Here is a 20,318-nt window from a genome sequence, read left to right as displayed (position 1 = left end):
CCTCCCTTCCCTTCTCTACTATCCACATCCTACTTTCCTTTAAGGTTGAGTTTTGGTCCTTCCTTATCTGGGAAGTATTTTCTTGGTCTGTATGACTGTCCCCTCTTCTGAAATGCTGGCAGGACTGACCAGCTTTAGCACTTAATGAAATACTACCTTTGGTATTAAATCGTGTGGCATGATCTTATTTCCTGAAATACATTTTAAACTTCATGGTAACAAGTTCATGCATTCTCTCTCTCTTTTTTTTACCATAGTACTGAGCTAAGGGGAAGTTCAATAAATATTCATCAACTTTTTACCATCCAGTTAATCAGTAAAAGCATAGTTTCTTTAGAAAATGGATACTGTGGGATCTTTTGATTAGCTTTTGGTATATATCAATTAAGTATAATAAAACTGGTTTCTATCAGAGAAAACCTAAGGCAAGAGGCGTTGACACACTTTTTAGTTAATAGTAACTGAAATAGATTCAAATGATTTAAAAGTTGATTGAGAAATTATGAAAAATTAAAGACCTAAAATTTTAACTATTTTGTATTATAAATCTTCATATTATGAATAGCACTTAACGTTTAGTTCTAAGATTTGTGCAATAGGAAAATATACTTAACATGTATCATTTATAATTACTACATATCTGTATTTTAAGTATATGTTACAATACTAGCCCTGCTTTCTACTTCTCCTTTTCATCTCTCATGTTATAGTTTTGCTACTTCTAGTTTTTTGGTGCCATTGAGTTTATAATCTTAGGTAAGTGCCAGAGAGTTATGACGATGATTGTAGGAAGAATCCCATTTTAAGGATCTTCACATGGAGCACCAGAAATTGTTTGGAAACTTATGTAGAACTAGTGGCCCGGTGCACGAAATTTGTGCATGGGGGGGGGTCCCTCAGCCCGGCCTGCATCCTCTCCAATCTGGGACCCCTCAGGGGATGATCCCCTGTGAGATTGGGCCTAAACCGGCAGTCAGACTTCCCTCTCACAATCCGGGTCGGCTGGCTCCTAACCGCTTGCCTGCCTGCCTGCCTGCCTGATTGCCCCTACCGCTTCTGCCTGCGAACCTGATTGCCCCCTAACCGTTCCCCTGCTGGCCTGATTGACACCTAACTGCTCCCCTGCCGGCCCAATCGCTCCCAACAGCCCTCCCCTGCCGGCCCGATCACCCACTACTGCCCTCCCCTGTCAGCCCAATCGCCCCCTACTGCCCTCCCCTGCCGGCCCAATCTCCTACAACTGCCCTTCCCTGCTGGCCTGATTGCCCACAACTGCCCTCTCCTGCCATGACCGGCCTCCTCCACGCAGCGCAGAGCCACGGGACCCCCAGACCTCACTGTGCAGACTGGCCGCTGGGCCCGGCCTTTGCTGTGCACGGCCATCTTGTGGTGACATCATGTGCGAGGGCCACCTAGGCTTTTATTAGTGTAGATAGTTTATTTATTTATTTATTTATTTATTTATTTATTCAATAGGGAAATAACCATAGAAATGAAACAGTTTCCTTCTAGGTTGATTCTTATATGTTATAGAGAGAAACTTTTTAAATACCCATATAGGTTTTGTTGATAAGCATATTTTAGCATGTCTGTATTTCCTTGATAGGTGTGTTTTTGATTTAGGATGATAGAGAGAAGAAAGTTTCTTCAGTCAATTTATTTGCAAAATAAAAAGCACCAATTAATAACATTGTGAAAATTATCATTTTCAACCTTTTCAGAAAGAAGTTGAACTTTTTTCATGGCCGAAATTAAAGCAGTATCTGCTTACCATTCAATATTTCTCTTTGGTTTTAAATTCTTTAGTTTTCAGAACATGCTCAAAAGAAGAGTTAATCTTGAGACCACAGGTATAGACAGGTCTAGGTATGTGATCTGTTTGGCTGTTCTGCAAGTGCTATAAATGCTACCAGAGTGTAATCTGACACCAGGTAGGCCCAAGTGGCCAATGATGGAAAGTGGAGAACAATGTGAAAGAACTGGAATTTCAGGTCTGCCCTCAGAGTCCTGGAACTGTTCATCTGGGAGTCAGCATAAAGGTGAAAGCATAGAGAGAAGTCAGCCTGTTCGGTTTGATCATACTGACTTTGTGGTGTTTTTGTTGTTGTTGTTGTTTTACTCTAACATGGTTGAAGTAAGGTGAGCTTATTCAGGTTTCCAAGACCTGTTTCAGTTTTGCATATGTCACCAGAAGCCTACTGAGACTTCCTATTTAAAAAACATAAATTTGTGCTTCATTCACACAAAAATGAAACTGCCTTTGAAAAAGTTCTAGATACTTAACTTCCCCTTACCTGCCTCCCACACTTGCAATGATGAAAGATGCCTAACGCAGAATAGTTACTTAAAAGATATTGGTGGTAATATATAGTACTTGTATGGATTCCAAGAACACATTTTAAAACATTTAAATTTTTTTCTTAAATTCCTTGAATATTTAAAATAATTTTAATTTAAAGGTTGGAGTATAGAAACATTTTCTTTTTGAATTAAGTTATGATTTGTTTCTCTAGTGACATTAACTTGTATTTCCCCGTTCTATTTTGTGTATAGAGCACATGATTTAGAGAGGGCTATATAGTGAGATTTATTTTACAACTGGTTTCTTTTTTTGTTTGTTTCCTTAGTAGGAACTGAGAGACTATCCTTTTTGGGGAAGTTCAAATCTGATTTCATAACTAACCACATTTTGGTATGGCTGTCAAAAAAAAAAATATTTTTACCAATCTGACAAAAAAAACATTATTTTGATTCATTCACAACAGATGGCTGTTGTTGTGTTGGCTGTTATCATTTTTTTTATTTGACAGTCTGAGAGAAGAGAGGTCAGTGCCTCTGACTAAATAGTCAGGCATTGCATGATTTAAAAATTATTATTGCACACCAGTTGAAAACCACTGCACTAGAGCATATCTTCTAAGAAAATGAAAAGTAGAACTAGTGGCCCGGTGCACGAAATTTGTGCATGGGGGGGGGGTCCCTCAGCCCGGCCTGCATCCTCTCCAATCTGGGACCCCTCAGGGGATGATCCCCTGTGAGATTGGGCCTAAACCGGCAGTCAGACTTCCCTCTCACAATCCGGGTCGGCTGGCTCCTAACCGCTTGCCTGCCTGCCTGCCTGCCTGATTGCCCCTACCGCTTCTGCCTGCGAACCTGATTGCCCCCTAACCGTTCCCCTGCTGGCCTGATTGACACCTAACTGCTCCCCTGCCGGCCCAATCGCTCCCAACAGCCCTCCCCTGCCGGCCCGATCACCCACTACTGCCCTCCCCTGTCAGCCCAATCGCCCCCTACTGCCCTCCCCTGCCGGCCCAATCTCCTACAACTGCCCTTCCCTGCTGGCCTGATTGCCCACAACTGCCCTCTCCTGCCATGACCGGCCTCCTCCACGCAGCGCAGAGCCACGGGACCCCCAGACCTCACTGTGCAGACTGGCCGCTGGGCCCGGCCTTTGCTGTGCACGGCCATCTTGTGGTGACATCATGTGCGAGGGCCACCTAGGCTTTTATTAGTGTAGATAGTTTATTTATTTATTTATTTATTTATTTATTTATTTTATTTAATTTAGATATCAATGTGAAAAAGAAACATCCATGTGAGAGAGAAATTATCGATTGGTTGCCTCCCGCCCTGACTGGGATTGAACCCACCACCTTTTGGTGTGTGGGACCATGCTCCAACCAACTGAGGCCACACCAGCCAGGACAATAGTTTATTATTTAAAGAAGAAAAGGGTTGCACTCTGAAAATAGTAGGTCATTCTCACATATGGGGAGCCAGTAGTTTTGTGCACAAGGAATGTTAAAGTCTATCCAATTTGTTGGTAACTTGGGAAAAGGTGAAAATGTTTTGCTTCTCTGGAGTTTACATCCTTAAGTCTGGTCCCACTATGATTTGGAAGAGAACCCCATGATCACAGATACAAAAGATTATGATCATCCATGAATACATGGAGAAATCTGGATTGAACATGGCAATGAGCATAGACAGAAACCTGGGGAAAAGGGCACTACATATGGGGTTCTAGGGGGAACTGAGGCAAGGCTGATTTTGGCTTCTTTAATACTGGGGTGGGGTAGGGGGCCATGAGAGACTATAAAATACAGAAATGCTATAATACCTGATTTTGAGATGGAAGTGAAGAGTATTAAAATTGTGACACTTTTAAGCTTGTTCTAAAGAAGATTCCTGTCCACTTTTACAGCCCCCTCTGAAGGCTCTAGGCCAGCCGTGAATAAAACTAAAAAAAAAAAAAAAAAACCCGTACCCTTTTATGTAATGATGTTTACTTTGAATTTATATTAGTTCACACAAACACTCCATCCATGCTTTTGTTCCGGCCCTCCGGTCCAGTTTAAGAACCCATTGTGGCCCTCGAGTCAAAAAGTTTGCCCACCCCTGGCCTAGATGTTCAGATATCCTGTTTTCAAATCTGACTGGCCATGTTTTTCTCATACCTTTTACAACATCATGAAGAGCCTCTTAAGCCCTGTTAATGGATTTGAAGTTTTTCCTATAGGTAATGGAAGTCACTGATTAGTTTTAAGTAGAGGAGTGAGTTTATTGTATTTTCATTTTTGGTAAATTACTCTTCCTGTAGGGTGAAGAACCACTGGAGGGGAGCTAGAGTAAAATTAGTAAGGAACCATCATCAATTGAATACATGGAACAGCAACTATCACCTAATAATGTAAATCCATGGCCATTAAGCTATTTATATGATTTTTATATTTTGCTTTCAGCTTATGGTGTGTTTCTTTGTAAGAGGGGTAATTCTTATGACGTAATAGAGTTTCTTCTAGAAGAGTATTGTGTAATATGGGAGTTGGGGGAGTTATGTTATGTAGCAAAATCTCCTAGGGGACTTGAACAACATATCTCTAGCTTTTCCCCTTCAATTTGGGCCAGAGTGAAACACTATTACTAATGAGAATCTGCTATCTTCTCAGATGGGGGAAATCATTGCACTAGAGCAGCGATTTTCAACCTTTTTCATTTCATGGCATACATAATTACTAAAATCCTGTAGCACACCAAAAAAAAAAATATTTTTACCAATCTGACAAAAAAAACATTATTTTGATTCATTCACAACAGATGGCTGTTGTTGTGTTGGCTGTTATCATTTTTTTTATTTGACAGTCTGAGAGAAGAGAGGTCAGTGCCTCTGACTAAATAGTCAGGCATTGCATGATTTAAAAATTATTATTGCACACCAGTTGAAAACCACTGCACTAGAGCATATCTTCTAAGAAAATGAAAATATTCAATAGGGAAATAACCATAGAAATGAAACAGTTTCCTTCTAGGTTGATTCTTATATGTTATAGAGAGAAACTTTTTAAATACCCATATAGGTTTTGTTGATAAGCATATTTTAGCATGTCTGTATTTCCTTGATAGGTGTGTTTTTGATTTAGGATGATAGAGAGAAGAAAGTTTCTTCAGTCAATTTATTTGCAAAATAAAAAGCACCAATTAATAACATTGTGAAAATTATCATTTTCAACCTTTTCAGAAAGAAGTTGAACTTTTTTCATGGCCGAAATTAAAGCAGTATCTGCTTACCATTCAATATTTCTCTTTGGTTTTAAATTCTTTAGTTTTCAGAACATGCTCAAAAGAAGAGTTAATCTTGAGACCACAGGTATAGACAGGTCTAGGTATGTGATCTGTTTGGCTGTTCTGCAAGTGCTATAAATGCTACCAGAGTGTAATCTGACACCAGGTAGGCCCAAGTGGCCAATGATGGAAAGTGGAGAACAATGTGAAAGAACTGGAATTTCAGGTCTGCCCTCAGAGTCCTGGAACTGTTCATCTGGGAGTCAGCATAAAGGTGAAAGCATAGAGAGAAGTCAGCCTGTTCGGTTTGATCATACTGACTTTGTGGTGTTTTTGTTGTTGTTGTTGTTTTACTCTAACATGGTTGAAGTAAGGTGAGCTTATTCAGGTTTCCAAGACCTGTTTCAGTTTTGCATATGTCACCAGAAGCCTACTGAGACTTCCTATTTAAAAAACATAAATTTGTGCTTCATTCACACAAAAATGAAACTGCCTTTGAAAAAGTTCTAGATACTTAACTTCCCCTTACCTGCCTCCCACACTTGCAATGATGAAAGATGCCTAACGCAGAATAGTTACTTAAAAGATATTGGTGGTAATATATAGTACTTGTATGGATTCCAAGAACACATTTTAAAACATTTAAATTTTTTTCTTAAATTCCTTGAATATTTAAAATAATTTTAATTTAAAGGTTGGAGTATAGAAACATTTTCTTTTTGAATTAAGTTATGATTTGTTTCTCTAGTGACATTAACTTGTATTTCCCCGTTCTATTTTGTGTATAGAGCACATGATTTAGAGAGGGCTATATAGTGAGATTTATTTTACAACTGGTTTCTTTTTTTGTTTGTTTCCTTAGTAGGAACTGAGAGACTATCCTTTTTGGGGAAGTTCAAATCTGATTTCATAACTAACCACATTTTGGTATGGCTGTCTTTTTTTCCATATCCACAAATTTTTAAATGTAAGTGACAGTAATGTATATTTAAAGAACTAGCAAAAAAAATGTCACTAGAATTTTAAAGTATTTTGAAGAGTTTCTAAGTTGGGGTAGTTTTATAAAAAGGCTTAGTAATGTTTCCTTTTCATTTTTTAGGCTGAGTGACTGTAAAGCAAGATGGTTTGGTATGATAATACTTGGGAAAGAACAATAATAGTAAAACGTTAAGATTTAAAGCAATAGTAGAAAAATCTACAAACTCCTTCAGTTGTTTCAGGTAAAAATATGATTGAAAATGATTTAACGGAAATCAAGAGGTTGCATGAAATATAGAGACCATTGCTATATATATTTGTGTAAGGGAATTCTTATTTTTCCAGATATTCTGCAAAAGAAAAATACTAACAAATTCTATTAATGTAGAGAAAGGGGCATGACTAGGAATTAAAACCTCTATTGCTTTTGTTGCCGTTAACTGTCTGTCTGACCTTGGGCAAGTCAGAATGCTCTAGCCCAAATAAATTAGCTGTTCAATGAATGCATTGTCCTAAGTAATTCTTAGATCTTTTCCAGCTCTAAAATTGTATGATTCTATACTTTCAGAATAGGCAGGCTCTTGGAAGACTGTACAGAATTTATTTTGATACCACTTATTTATTATTTTCATTTCTGCTGAGAGCTAATATAAAGCATTCTTCCATGTTAGAAAATAAACAAAAAGGCCTAACTATGGTCTATTATACAAGAATTCCAGTCATTACAGTTTATAGTTTGCTTGCTTCTTATTTCCATAGCTTCTTTTCTCTCACTTTTCTTATTCTACTTTTCTTTAATTTCTGTTGCATTTCTTAAAATTAATGTTTTTTTTCCAAATATACCTACTTATAATAGGTATATCTATATGGTGATAAGGATTATTTATTAGATTACCACTTAATGTAAAAATACTTTCTGTTTAGGTACTTGGCATCTGGAGTTATTACAGAATTCCAGTTTTCTAGATAGTTCCATACACACACACACACACACACACACACACACACACACACACACACTCACCCCTACACACAAACACTGTCTGAATGCTTTATGAGAGGAAGTCATTCAAATTAAAGGTAGTCATTCCTTTGCTCTAAACTGGTGAATTTTACCTTCTTTGGACCATAATTGTCTTAGATAAAATTCTTTTGCTTTTTTTGTTTATTTGATTGGTTCTTTTTATTTATCAGTTTTTATATTGAGTATAATGAGTTGGTGGCCTAGTTGCTTCCAAAGGGTAGCAGTGATTTTTAATATAGTTATTAATTAATGGGTTTTTAGACCTTGGCCTGTGTTTAAAACCCTTTTGCAGAAAACCTAAATTTGCATTCAGTCAGGGATTAAGAAGACAAGTGTTTGAAGTATTAACAACTGATTTTGACAATCATATGGAGAGGGAGAGAGAGATAGAAACATCATTGATAAGAGGGAATCATTGATTGTCTGCCTCCTGCACGCGCTCTACTGGGGATGGAGCCTGGAACCTGGGCATGTGCTCTTGACTGGAATTGAACCTGAGACCTTTCAGTCCACAGGCCGAGGCTCTCTAGCCACTGAGCCAAACCAGCTAGGGCCGATCATATGTTTTTATAATGCCTGAAATCTTTTATAATACATTAAATACAAATTAAATATTTGATTGGTTGTAGTAGCTAATGTGGCTCAAGGTTTTGTGTTTACAATCCAGTAAATTCATTTTGTTTGGAACAGACATAATGGAACTCTTGTGTTAAGAGAAGCTTGCCAGACAGGGTGAGGGCTTAGCCCTGAAGCATCTGGGTTTATCAAATAGTTGTCAAATTTTTTAGGCACTGGAATAGAATTATACTTTTGTTGGTAATGGGCTCTGGAGTTCTTTGTTGGAGTCTGGCAAATAGCTGTGGTAAAGAAGACTCCCAGGAAGTGTGGAAATGAAACTTAAGGAATAATTAGTTACCTGGAATGCACCTGTTACATCTCTTGCACTATACTTAGACTATAATGAAGCTAATGTTTATTGAGTGAAGTTGATATGCCAGGCATTCTGCACATGCATTTTGCATCTTATCTTTTCAATTCTAGATTTTGGTGTTATCTATTATACCCATTTTACAAAGTGAGGCAACTGTGGCTCATGTCTATTTTGCAAAAGAGATCGACATTAACTTACTTGTCTCAGGTCACAGTGCAGAAGTTTCAAACCCAAGTTGTCTGACTCTAGAGCTTAAACTCTTGATTTGCTTGCTTTACTATTTTACCTTAAATCTGAAGCTTTTTTGGGATATAGGAAGTTAGGAAACTTATTGCTTAGACATTCCTCTGGCATTTCTCCTTGAAGAATAAGAATATGGTCCCGACCTAGTTAAAAGTCAGAGAGACAGATAGGGAAGTTTTTATTACTTGGTAGATGCCCAACTAGATGACCTCGCAAAACTGTGCAAATAAGTTAACTGTTTATGTCTCTTGAATGAACAATTTTCACTTATATTTTTTCTTACTTTTTGAAGACTAAATGACCCTTTGAAAATGAAATGTGTTTGAAAACTATTAACCCAGCAGAGTGTTCACAGATATACTGTATATAGCTAGTGGTTAGTAAATTAAAGCAAATTTTAAATTTACTGAAGACCTTATAATTTGTAGAGTAAAGCAGAGGCCTTTATTTCTCCTCATTTTGAATATCCATGTATATTCATACAAGAGCAATTTTAAGGAATGAAATTATAAATTCAGTTTGGACATGTTTTAGACACATTGACTTTGAGGGGACACTGAGGTGGATTTATCTAATAGACGACTCAGTGAGTGGATTTGGAGATCAGGAGCTGAACTTGAGATGGAATTTTGTATTTTCCCCATTTCATATCTGTATTTACTTAGAAATCTGTGTTCTAAACTACTAAGCATAAAAGATTTGGGTAGATTAGAGGCAAGGCTTTATATTGTAGTCATGGACAGAGTCCTGATTGAGGGGATGAGGATTCTAGTTGTAGTTCTATTGTGCTTTCAAACTAGGACTTTGGGCACAGAGACTCAGTTTACTCACGAAAACTTGAATTATTGATCTGGATTTTCACTCTTATCTATTACCAAAAACATTTTAATCCACAGGGCCTTTGTTATTTTTAAGGGCTTTGTTATTTAAGTATGTACCTGTAATATGTATAGGTGATACCTCTGGATCAGGAATTAGAAAATTTCTTCTGAAAAACCACCTTTGGTGTAGGTTAAATAACTATTGAGAGAAGAGGAAGAGCAAAAAGGGGAGTGAAAAAAGCGGATCAGAGGCCTAATTAAGCCAATAAAATAGTTGAAGAGCTTTTCTTTATTGACATATTTTCAGTTTATAAACTTTTATATTTAAACTAGAGGCCCAGTGCACGAAATTTGTGCATGGGGGGAGGGGTGTCCCTCAGTCTGGCCTGCACCCTTCACAATCCTGGGAGGGGTGTCCCTCAGTCTGGCCTGCACCCTCTCACAATCCTGGACCCCTCGGGGGATGTCTGACTGCCGGTTTAGGCCTGATCTCACAGGGATTCCTGCGGGATCGGGCCTAAACCGGCAGTTGGACATCCCTCTCACAATTTGTGATCACTGGCTCCCCCCTAACCACTCACCTGCCTGCCTGATTGCCCCTAACCACTCGCCTGCCTGCCTGATGCCCCTAACCACTTGCCTGCCTGCCTGATTGCCCCTAACCACTCGCCTGCCTGCCTGCTTGACCACCTCTAACTGCCTCTGCCTGTTTGCCTGATCGCCCCTAACCACTTTGCCTGCCTGCCTGATCACCCCTAACTTCTTGCCTGCCTCCTGATCACCCCTAACTGCCTCTGCCTCAGCCCCTGCCACCGCAGCTTTGTCCGGAAGGATGTCCAGAATGACATCCGGGAGGTCGTTCGGCTGTCTGGTCTAATTAACATATTACGCTTTTATTATTATAGATGAACAAAAGCTACCGACCAGAGTAAAGGTGTCTCTATTCTAACATGGCTTAATGAAAATGGGCAGTCCATTTCAATTTTAGTTTATTGCTGTCCGTTGTTAGTGTGTACTGTAAGGTGTATGTTGAGTGCTTATCCTTATTTTAGAGATTTTTAAAAAACATTAAAGGATAGTAGCAGTTTGGAAGTGCTAGCAAGAAAAAGTACGTATTGCAGTAGAAAAGAAAGTGAAACTTAACTTTACATAGATGTGTTCATATTAGTCATTGGTACGGTGTCACGTTGTATTTGTGAACAAATGGATTTTGGAATAGATTTGGAATTTAACCTTTTACAGAGAAACTTTTTTATTAGGATAATGGTTTCCTTATTATCAAAGGTACTGTAGTCATTGTTTATAAGGAATATATATAGAAATAGCTTAAATATCTAATGATTGATTTTTAAAACAGTATCTGTCATTAATATAATTCTATTATTACTATGGGCACACAATTTGGTAGGTACAGAAAAAATTTTAGACAATGCTTACTTACCCAGAGAATCAAGAGAAGTTTTTCTTTAATTATCTTGGTACCTGGGACATTGCTTTGCAAATAGTAGGCACTCGAACATTTATTCAGTTTAACTAGGGGGACGTAATTTTCAAATGTGAGACAATGTACAAGTTAATGTTAACTTTGTGGCATGGACAGTAAGTGCTGTATTTTTGAAGGTCCATATCAGTCAAGACACAGAGGTTAGGAAGCTTTGTGAAAGAAATGGTATTTCATTTGAGCATTGAAGAATGGAAAAGATTTGAATGGTTGCTGAGAAATGGGTGAGGCATTCCTGGAATGGAAATATCAGAAGTTGAGAAGGAAGGCAAGAAATACTGTAGTTTCTATGTGGAGGATCATCCGGAGGGGCAAGCCTAGTATAGAAGAATTGGGTTAGGTGGTGATTTAAAGAAAAAGATTATAAGTAATGTTTGTCTAAGATCAAATGTATGTGTTATGTGTGTATGTCTATCTATGATCAATTTAGGTCAAAGCACTTTTTTTTTTCTCTTTTAGATATGGTGCGTTGTTCAAAAACTACCCGGATGTGCTAAGAATGCCTAATGTTGGAGTTAATTCATTATTGAAAGGGGTGGGATGGGTGAATGTGTAAAACTGCTGGGTTAGAATTCAGTTTAGTCAGTAGAAATATCACCTGAATTGAATTATTAACCCTTATTTTATTTTAATACCTAGTTAGGGACAACACAGTCATCTATGATGACCTCTAGAATCCAGAATATATAGGGAATTGACTTTACTGAAATTAGGAAACTGAATATATGATTTGGCTAGCACATGCTAGCTGGATTTAAGTTTTCAGGGAAACTCATTCAGCAGCTCAGTTTCATTCCTGAACTTGTCTCTTTAAAATTAAATTGTAAATGCTGTTTCAAAGAATTAGATGTTATTTAATGTGATATATTTTTATATCTTTGTCTTTTCATTTTCATTTATGGCTATAAGCATATGATATAATATTTAATAAAATTAAGATAAACTTTTAAAATTTTCCTTTTACTTTTGTTAGTAGTGATAATTTTTTTTAAAACAGGCAAACATCTTTGGACAATACTTTTTAAGTATTTCTCCCTCCACTGTGAAATTGTTTTCACTCTTAAGTTGTGCTTCTGTTTTTCTACTATTGTAAAGTGCAGTTCTTTGCATGTTCTAATTTGCCATGACGTGGTCAAGTGCTGTTTCCTTCCTGTTGCTTGCAACCCTGTGCTAGAGATAAGGATACATTTCAGTGCATTAAAAAAGAAGCCACTGAAGACAGGCTTAAGCATGGTAAAGCATTCTACTTATCAGAAACCTTTTTAAAGAACAGAGAGTGGGCTTTAATTTCTGCTTAGTTTTTTAAAAGCTCTTAAAATAGTACTTACTAAACTTTAAATGTATTAGAAAGATTTTTAAGTCCTTATATATTAGATCTAATAGAGATACTGTCTGAATGTTTCTATTAAGGCAAAAATAATACATTATGAAATTACTCATGGAGTAGCATTTCCAATGTAGGTGGTTTGCTGGCTTAGTGGAAAGAAGAAAATTGTTTATATGCCCTTTATTGTAATTATAAACCTAGTTGTTGCTAGGTGGATATATGTATATTTTTAAATATTTGGAACTTTAACAGTAGTTTAACTTGGGGGTGGAGAGAGTGGCTTTATTTTCAGTAATGAGAGGTGATTTTATCTTAGCAGGAATGAAATCTTCAAAGAAATTATGTACCTAACTTTAAAAAAAAAAGTGTGTTCATTAGTCATGTTGATTTTGTTTAAAAATATTAACAGAAATACTTTGGAGACACTGCCCTTGGTATCAATTATTATATTCTAAGTGGATATGATTTCATAACTAACTTAAACTTTTGTTTTTCAGGCCAAGAAGTTCTGGAGAAGAAAAATTTCAGAAAAATTGCCTCAGTTTGAATAGCATATCAGAAAATTTGAAACACTTTTCCTAAAGAAACCAAGAAAATTTGAAGCTCCTTTCCTAAAGAAAACCTGTGTATACAGTAACTTCACAGACTTAGTTTTTTTGTTTTTTGTTTTTTTTTTAACCCAAATTGTCACTGGATTCTGCTGCCTGATACTTGAACCTGTTTGGAATTTTTCTCATGTGCATCTAAGGGGAATGCTTTATTATGGCTGCTGTTGTCCAACAGAACGACCTAGTATTTGAGTTTGCTAGTAACGTCATGGAGGATGAACAACAGGTATGAGACCCAGAAAAAATTTGGATTTTAATAAATGTATTATTGTGATTTCTCCATTTATATCAGAAATTACTTACTTTAAATGAAAGTATGAGAAACTTTATTAATATAGAAATCTAGATATTAAAAATATGGAAGTAATTGTGATCTTATATTTTAAGTACTAGTTAATTTGTTAAAGAATCTTAACCTTAACTGTGATGTGGTAACAAGGAAGTAATACTTTTGGAGTTAAGCTTGTTTTTTTGTAAAATGAAATTTAAATACCTTAAGTAATTATTTGAAAAGTTCTAGAAGACATATTAACAAAACATGTAAAATATTTAATAGTACATGATGGATTGTAATAGTTGCTTGCAGTTATGTAATTTTAATGTATATGGTTAATTAATATTTATAACCCTAGGCTATTTTTTCAAGCTGATGAAAAGATGTTAGCAGTCCTATAATCATATGTTATTTCAGTCCAAAGCATGTGTCTCTGAAGAAGTTACTTTACTTCTTGAGATCTAGATTTCATCATCTTTTGAGTGAAGGGATTGAACTGAAGAATTTCTAAATTGGTTCTTATTGAATTTATACAAGATATATAAATTACTGTTTCTAGAATGTAAGAAGGATCCAGGAGATACTAAGAAAAAGATCTAAGTTAATTCTAGCCTTCCTTTTTTGGGTGGGGGTAGTCTAGGGGTTCTTGGGACTTTATAATTTACTTCGTTTTAAACAGGTTATATGGCCATGATGTGGGAGAAATGGTGTAAGAGAGACTCAGTGTACTGAGAAAAATATTTTGAAGACTGGTAGGTTTAAAATATATGTAATGAAGTTGATTTATATACTGAAATAAACCTAATTTCAAATACTTAACTTTAATAGATCAATTAAAATATATCATGTTTTTATTCTAGAAGCAGAGTTACTACAGGTAATAAGATAAATTTTTACTTTTGGCAGGGCATTATACTTTCTTAGCTGTTTGTATTGTGTATTGAAATGACAGAATTTAAAAAATTATAAATAAACCTATAAAAGATTGGAATTTGGATTAAGGTGTCTTAAAATCAAGATGAGTTTGGGTAGGGAGGCAAAAAATTTGAGGGAGAGGATTGATTGGTCCCAATTAAAAATATATTAATAGTTGCCCTAGCCGGTTTGGCTCAGTGGATAGCGTGTCAACCTGCGCACTAAAGGGTTCCAGGTTCGATTCTGGTCAAGAGCACATGCCCAGGTTGTGGGCTCAATCCCCAGTAGGGGGCATGCAGGAGACAGCCAATCAATGATTCTCTCTCATCCTTGATGTTTCTCTCTCCCTCTCCCTTTCTCTCTGAAATCAATAAAAATATGTTTTAAAATATTAATAGTTATCTGGATTTAATTTAGAGATAATAGAAAAGATATTTTAGGAAGAGAAAGTGTTTTAATCTGCTTTAAAGCAGGACATTTTTGTGTATGTTAAGGTTTGAAAATAGTGTTTACTGTGCAGCCCTTTCAGATGAAAGATCCCAGACTTGATGTGGTAAGGTTTGTTCTCGGGATGTGGTTGCAGATGATAAAGCTTTTACCCACTTATTGGTGTGCTCCAGTGCAGTAGCTTTGACACACTTTTGACTATGAGAAATATATTCTATATTATGGTACAGTATTCATACATGTATCTATATAGCCTTAAAAAAGTTTTGTAAAATAATATTTCCTCTTATTATGTATGGTACATTTTAGTTTATCTTGGAGAGGTTACTAAGTCTTTGGGTAGGGAGATGGTGCTCTTAACATCGGAATGCACATGTCTAAAGTTATTTATTTTTATCTAACAAAAGGAATATATATTAGTTTTGTGCAGGTATTATTACAAGGACTTGACAAATATTTTAACCATATACGGCAAATGTTATTATCTGTTTATTATAATGAGGAATTGAGACATGGAGAGAGGTTCAGTGACTTGCCTAAAGCCATACAGCTAGTAAATAGTGGAGCTGCATTTGAGGATGTTGAACACTCTTGCAATGATATATGCCAGTCCTTCTGTATTATAATCAGTGTACAATGTTTGGAACAATTGGTCAGATTTAGAGTTCTTCAATCTATGGCACAGTAAACTTAATTGATTCACATGGGGGTAGACCCAGCAGTGTCAGTCTTATTAGCATCTTATCTAACTGCTTCTACTAGCTTGTTTGTTCACTTGTTAAATTTGTTTTTAATTAAATAAATAATACAATGCCAATTATAAAACAAAGTCACCTAATATGAAAATATGTAAAATAGTGCAAGTCTCTTTTCCTCCTCATTCCTTAATTCTATTCTGCCCCCAAAGATATTAGTATTGACTATTAGATGTTTAATTTTTTTAGACAAAGGCCTAAATGAAAGAATACTATGTGTATATACAAACCTACACCCAGAAGTTGTTTTTAAGATACAAATGAAAGTATGTGAAGCCATTTTTGTGACTTGTTTGTTTGTACTTAATATATCATTTATTTTTCACATGACAGATGGATCATTTTTTACTTTACCAGTCCCTGATCATGTACAATTGGCTATTAACAGTATTTAGCTATTGTAAACAATATTAAAATAAACATCCTCGTTTGACTGCTGTTTAAATCTCAGATTTTGCAGTCAGAACACCTGGGTTTGAATCCTCATGCCACCTCTGTGACCTTAAGCAAGTTCCTTAACCTCTCTGGTCCTTGGTTTCCTTATCTACAAAATGAAGATGATAATAACAGACCTAATATTATAGGGTTGTTATGAGCATGAAGTGAATTGATGTATGTAAAGCTCTTAGAACCATGTTTGGCACATAGCTAATATTTACCCAGTACTATCATTTTTTTATTGCAACTTTCTGTGTGTGTGTATAATTATATCCTTCCTATATAATAAAAGCCTAACATGCAACCTGTCCCCTCAACCGGGAGTTCAACCACTTGCTATGACATGCGCTGGCCACCAGGGGGTGGTGCAGAACATGGAGGGCATCGGCGATGTGGCACTGGCAGTGGGAGGCATTGGAGGTGCTGCCTGCCCTGATGGGCCCCTATGAGAGTGGGACTGCGGCGGGATGGTGGAGCAGGTGAGTGGGTGGCTCCAGGCCAAGGCAGGTGCGAGCAGAGGCCCAATCGCCCTGCAGACAGCAACCAGCATTGGCGGGAGGTGCGGGGGCAGGGCCGCTGCCCAGCTCCCAGGCACTGAGGGAGCTGGGCGGGGGACCCAGCCCCAACTGATTGCCCTGCAGATGGCAACCAGCGGCCGGCAGGCCCTGATTGCCCTATTGGGGCCGGGCCCCGGGCGGGGACGGGGAACTGGGGGTGGGTGGCAGTGACCAACCTCCCACGGCCCCCGGGTAGGGGGCTGAGACCTCTCCCTGGCTACCGGGGGCGGGGTGATGGGGATGGAGGTGTGGTGGGAATGCGGGGTGTCCGCCAAGCTTGCTCTCACTTCCCCTGTTACCCTACCCCGGTATGCCAGGGCTTGGGTGCCAGGGAAGCCCCCACGTTCAGGTGCTGGGCGCCTGCGAGGAGCCCGCCCCACACCCATGTGGCCTCTTCCAGGTGAGCCAGGCCACAGCTATTGGGACCGTAGGGGCCAGTCGGGCTCCCTGTAGGTTCATGCAGGAGCCGGTCTGTGAGGCCAGCCAGGAGAGAGTGCGCTGCCCGCCTGGCTTCTGTGCGGCACTGCTGGGCAACCCAGAGGTCCACACTGCGCCCCACCCCACGGCGTCCGGCCGTGCTCACCACATCTCCATGTGAGGACTCAGGTGCTATGGTGCCGTAACTCAGGCGGAGGGGGGTGCGTGGGGCCCACGTGCTTCCCAGGGCCCAGAGGTCAGCTGGAACCCGCCCTTTGATCACCGGCAAGGCCTAGGGACTGCATTGTGCACAAATTTCATGCACTGGGCCTCTAGTAATAGTATAAAGTTGTTGCAACACTTATATGATTATTTCTAAAGGATTTCTGAAAGTAGAGTTACTAAGTTTACTAAAAGCATAAACATATTATCAAATCATTCTTTCAAAAGGCTATATCAATTTCTACTACCACCAATAGTATATTTCCTAAACCATCGCTATCAGAAATTTTCTTTTTGGTCAGTCTTTTTTGGTGATAATTACAGTTTACTATTTTAATTTGCATTTCCTTGACTACTAGCAGTGAGGTTGTTGAATTGTTAATTATAAGTACTTTTCATTTGAATTTCCTTAAAATTACTTACTAATATCCTTTTGCCCAGTAATTTTTTATATATTATGGCTATTATATCAGTATTCATTGTCTTCTAACTAATTCATTGTACAGGCAATGATTAACTCTTTTTGTGACATGTCCCTACCATCTTTTAACATACCTTTTGCCCTGTAGAAATTTTAAATATTTATGGTATAAAATTTACCATTTTTGATGTCTACTAAGCTTTCCTCACCCTTAAAATTATTAGTCTCTTAATATTTTCTTCTAGTATATCTTTTGTGTTTTATTCCTCAGTTCAGATGAAATCTACTTCTATAGGATTCTAGAGGCCCGGTGCACAAAATTTGTGCAAGGGTAAGGGTCCCTAGGCCTGGCCAGCGATCAGGGCTGATTGGGGCCTTCCGGCTGGGGCCTCCTTCCCTGGCTGCTGGCTGCTGACGGGGCCTCCCTTCCCTGGCTGCCAGCTGCTGGCCGGGGCCTTCCTTCATTCCATGCTGTCCTCTGGTGGTCAGTGCATGTCATAGCGAGCAATCAAACTCACGGTCTCCTGGTCGAACTCCTGAGGGGACACTTTGTATATTAGGCTTTTACATATACAGAGAAGATACAGGGATCTGAGGACTCTCCCACAAATGGAGATGTTGGCCCTTCACCATTTATTGAATGTTTTGTGATTTTCATACTTAGGCTGCCACCTTTGTTATATACTAAACTAGAGGCCCAGTGTACAAATTCGTGCATGGGTGGGGTCTGGCCAACCAGCCCTGATTGGCCCTGATCGGGGCTGGGCTGGCCAGGGGGAGGGGACACGGGCAGTTGGCCGGCCAGCCCCGCTCCCGATCGGTGTCGGGGGGAGTAGGGTGCGGGGCCAGCCACGGGGAAGGGCCGCCAGCCAGCCCAACCCCCACCTGTTGGAACTCCCAGTCGAGGGGACAGTTTGCATATTAGGCTTTTATTATATAGGATTACCATATGTAGAGACTTCAGTTTTGAACTTGCTGGTGTATTCTACTTCATTTAACTTTTTTATTGTGCCACTATTTCATTGCTTTCATAAGTATCACTTTATAGATTTGACATCTAATAAGATATCACCCACCAAAAAAATTGGGGGGTAGAGTTTTGAATAAATTTTAGAATTAGCTTTTTAAGTTACATAAAGACTCTGTTGGGATTTTAACTCTTCAAAGTTTAAAATTATTTTTGTCTTTTAAGATAATTTATTCTTTTTATAGTCCTATATTAGCTTTATTGATTGGTTCTTTATAAAATCACTGTTTGAAGGCCCCAGATTAGAATATATTTCCTGTTTCCAGTTATGGTCTGTGGTTGTAACTGTAGTTGTCTAAAGAAACTGACATCATTAATGTCTGGTTGCCACCACCTTGATCATTTTCTTTTAAATCATTTCATACTCTTCTCAAAATTCCTTGGAAAAACTCCTTTGGGCAGGGATTGGGGGTGGGTGTTTGAAAAGGAAATGTCAACATTGTTGGTACTGACAAGACACTTAAAAATCTGTTTTTGCTATCTATTCTCAACGGAATATTTGTAGCTGAGAACGAGGGAGGTACTTTTGTGGAAAGCAACACCGTCAGAATTGAATTGTAGTAAACTTTTACTTAAAGGCACCTCAGTTTGACCTTATTGAAGGTTTGCCTGGTGATTGTATGAAAATAAGAAAGCTGAAGGCTGAGAGGACAAGTTTCTAGAGAGGAGAAAACTTGACTATATGCTCAAATATTCCAGAATTTAATTTAATGAAAATCAGTTGATTGTTTAATGCTTTTTACAATTTTGATATGTCACTTGATATATCATTTATAACTTTGATATATCATGTTTTTTTCTGTTACTGGTTCTAAAAGTATATCTAAGCAAATCAGTTATTTTTGCTTAGCAGACTTAGCTCACTTGTGAGAAGCTTAATGACATGCTTGGGAAAGTAAAAACAAATATTTTTATAGAATTTCATCACATTATAAGAAGGTGGTCTTACGACATTCCTTCTTAAGATGTAAATTGGCTTGCTCAGACTGCAGACGGTCTAAACGGTAAACAGTGCCTTGTTTTTTTTTTTGTGTGTGTGTGTGTGTTTTTTTTTTTAAACAAGCTTCACAGTAATTCTCATGTACTGTTTGGGAATCAGAACTCATTGTGACACAGGTAAGACCAGAGTGCTGTGGATACAGAGAATGGAGCCTTTGATTGCTTTGCAACTTAGGGAAGTTAAATTTGAACTGGATCTTGAAGGAACATTCAGTTTATATAGCAGATGAAGAAGTGTTCTAGAACAGTAGAATGTACCAAAACTTTTGATGGATTTCTCTTGACTATATAATCAATCTAGACACCTTAACTTATGCTTAGAAGCTTTTCATAGTGTGACTATGTCACACTCTATTTTTTATATCCTCACCTGATGATATGTTTATTGATTTTAGAGAGGAAGGGAGAGAGAGAGAGAGAGAGAGAGAGAGAGAGAGAGAGAGAGAGAGATCATTGTGGGAGAGAAACATTGAGTGGTTGCCTCTCATATGTACCCCAACTGGGTTTCGAACATGAAACCTAGGTATGTGCCCTGACCACAATCTTTTTGGTGTATGGGATGCCACTCCAACCAACTGAGCAACCCTGCCAGGGCTGCTCTTTCCTTCTTTGTACTACATTAACTTTGCCAGCCTGCAGTATAATTTTCCCAAATATTTTACTGTTTCCCCATAGTTTGATCTTCCACATTCACACCTGTTACCTTTTTAAGTTCTAATCCATCTTTCAAGATCTTAGGACAAAACCTATTTGTCCCAGGACTTTATTCTAAAATCATCCTTTAGGAATTAACCTTATCCTTTTGTTCATGTATTACTTATCATCAATGTCACACATTTTTCCATGTTAAA

At 38.0% G+C, this 20,318-nt stretch overlaps 1 protein-coding gene across 8 annotated transcripts in view; it reads left to right on the top strand.

The window, feature by feature from the left end:
• ELF1 (E74-like factor 1 (ets domain transcription factor)) overlaps nt 1–20,318 on the top strand; it is a 131,424-nt gene that overhangs the window by 55,337 nt on the left and 55,769 nt on the right. For 2 of the 8 annotated variants that reach the window (XM_014549728.1, XM_014549727.1), the window contains exons 2-4: nt 258–373; nt 6,662–6,782; nt 12,885–13,221. In XM_014549728.1, coding sequence (XP_014405214.1) covers nt 13,150–13,221 — 72 coding nt within the window. In that variant the 5' untranslated portion in view covers nt 258–373; nt 6,662–6,782; nt 12,885–13,149. Of the gene's footprint in view, nt 1–257; nt 374–4,412; nt 4,520–6,661; nt 6,783–12,207; nt 12,294–12,884; nt 13,222–20,318 lie in introns of those variants that run through there. The other 6 variants (XM_014549730.1, XM_014549732.1, XM_014549729.1 and 3 more) reach the window with 5 other exon arrangements.

The sequence above is a fragment of the Myotis brandtii genome, unplaced genomic scaffold (assembly GCF_000412655.1).
Source record: "Myotis brandtii unplaced genomic scaffold, ASM41265v1 scaffold569, whole genome shotgun sequence".
Taxonomy (NCBI): Eukaryota; Metazoa; Chordata; class Mammalia; order Chiroptera; family Vespertilionidae; genus Myotis; species Myotis brandtii.
Note: the sequence above shows the minus strand (reverse complement) of the source record. Positions and strands in the feature narration are given on the sequence as shown.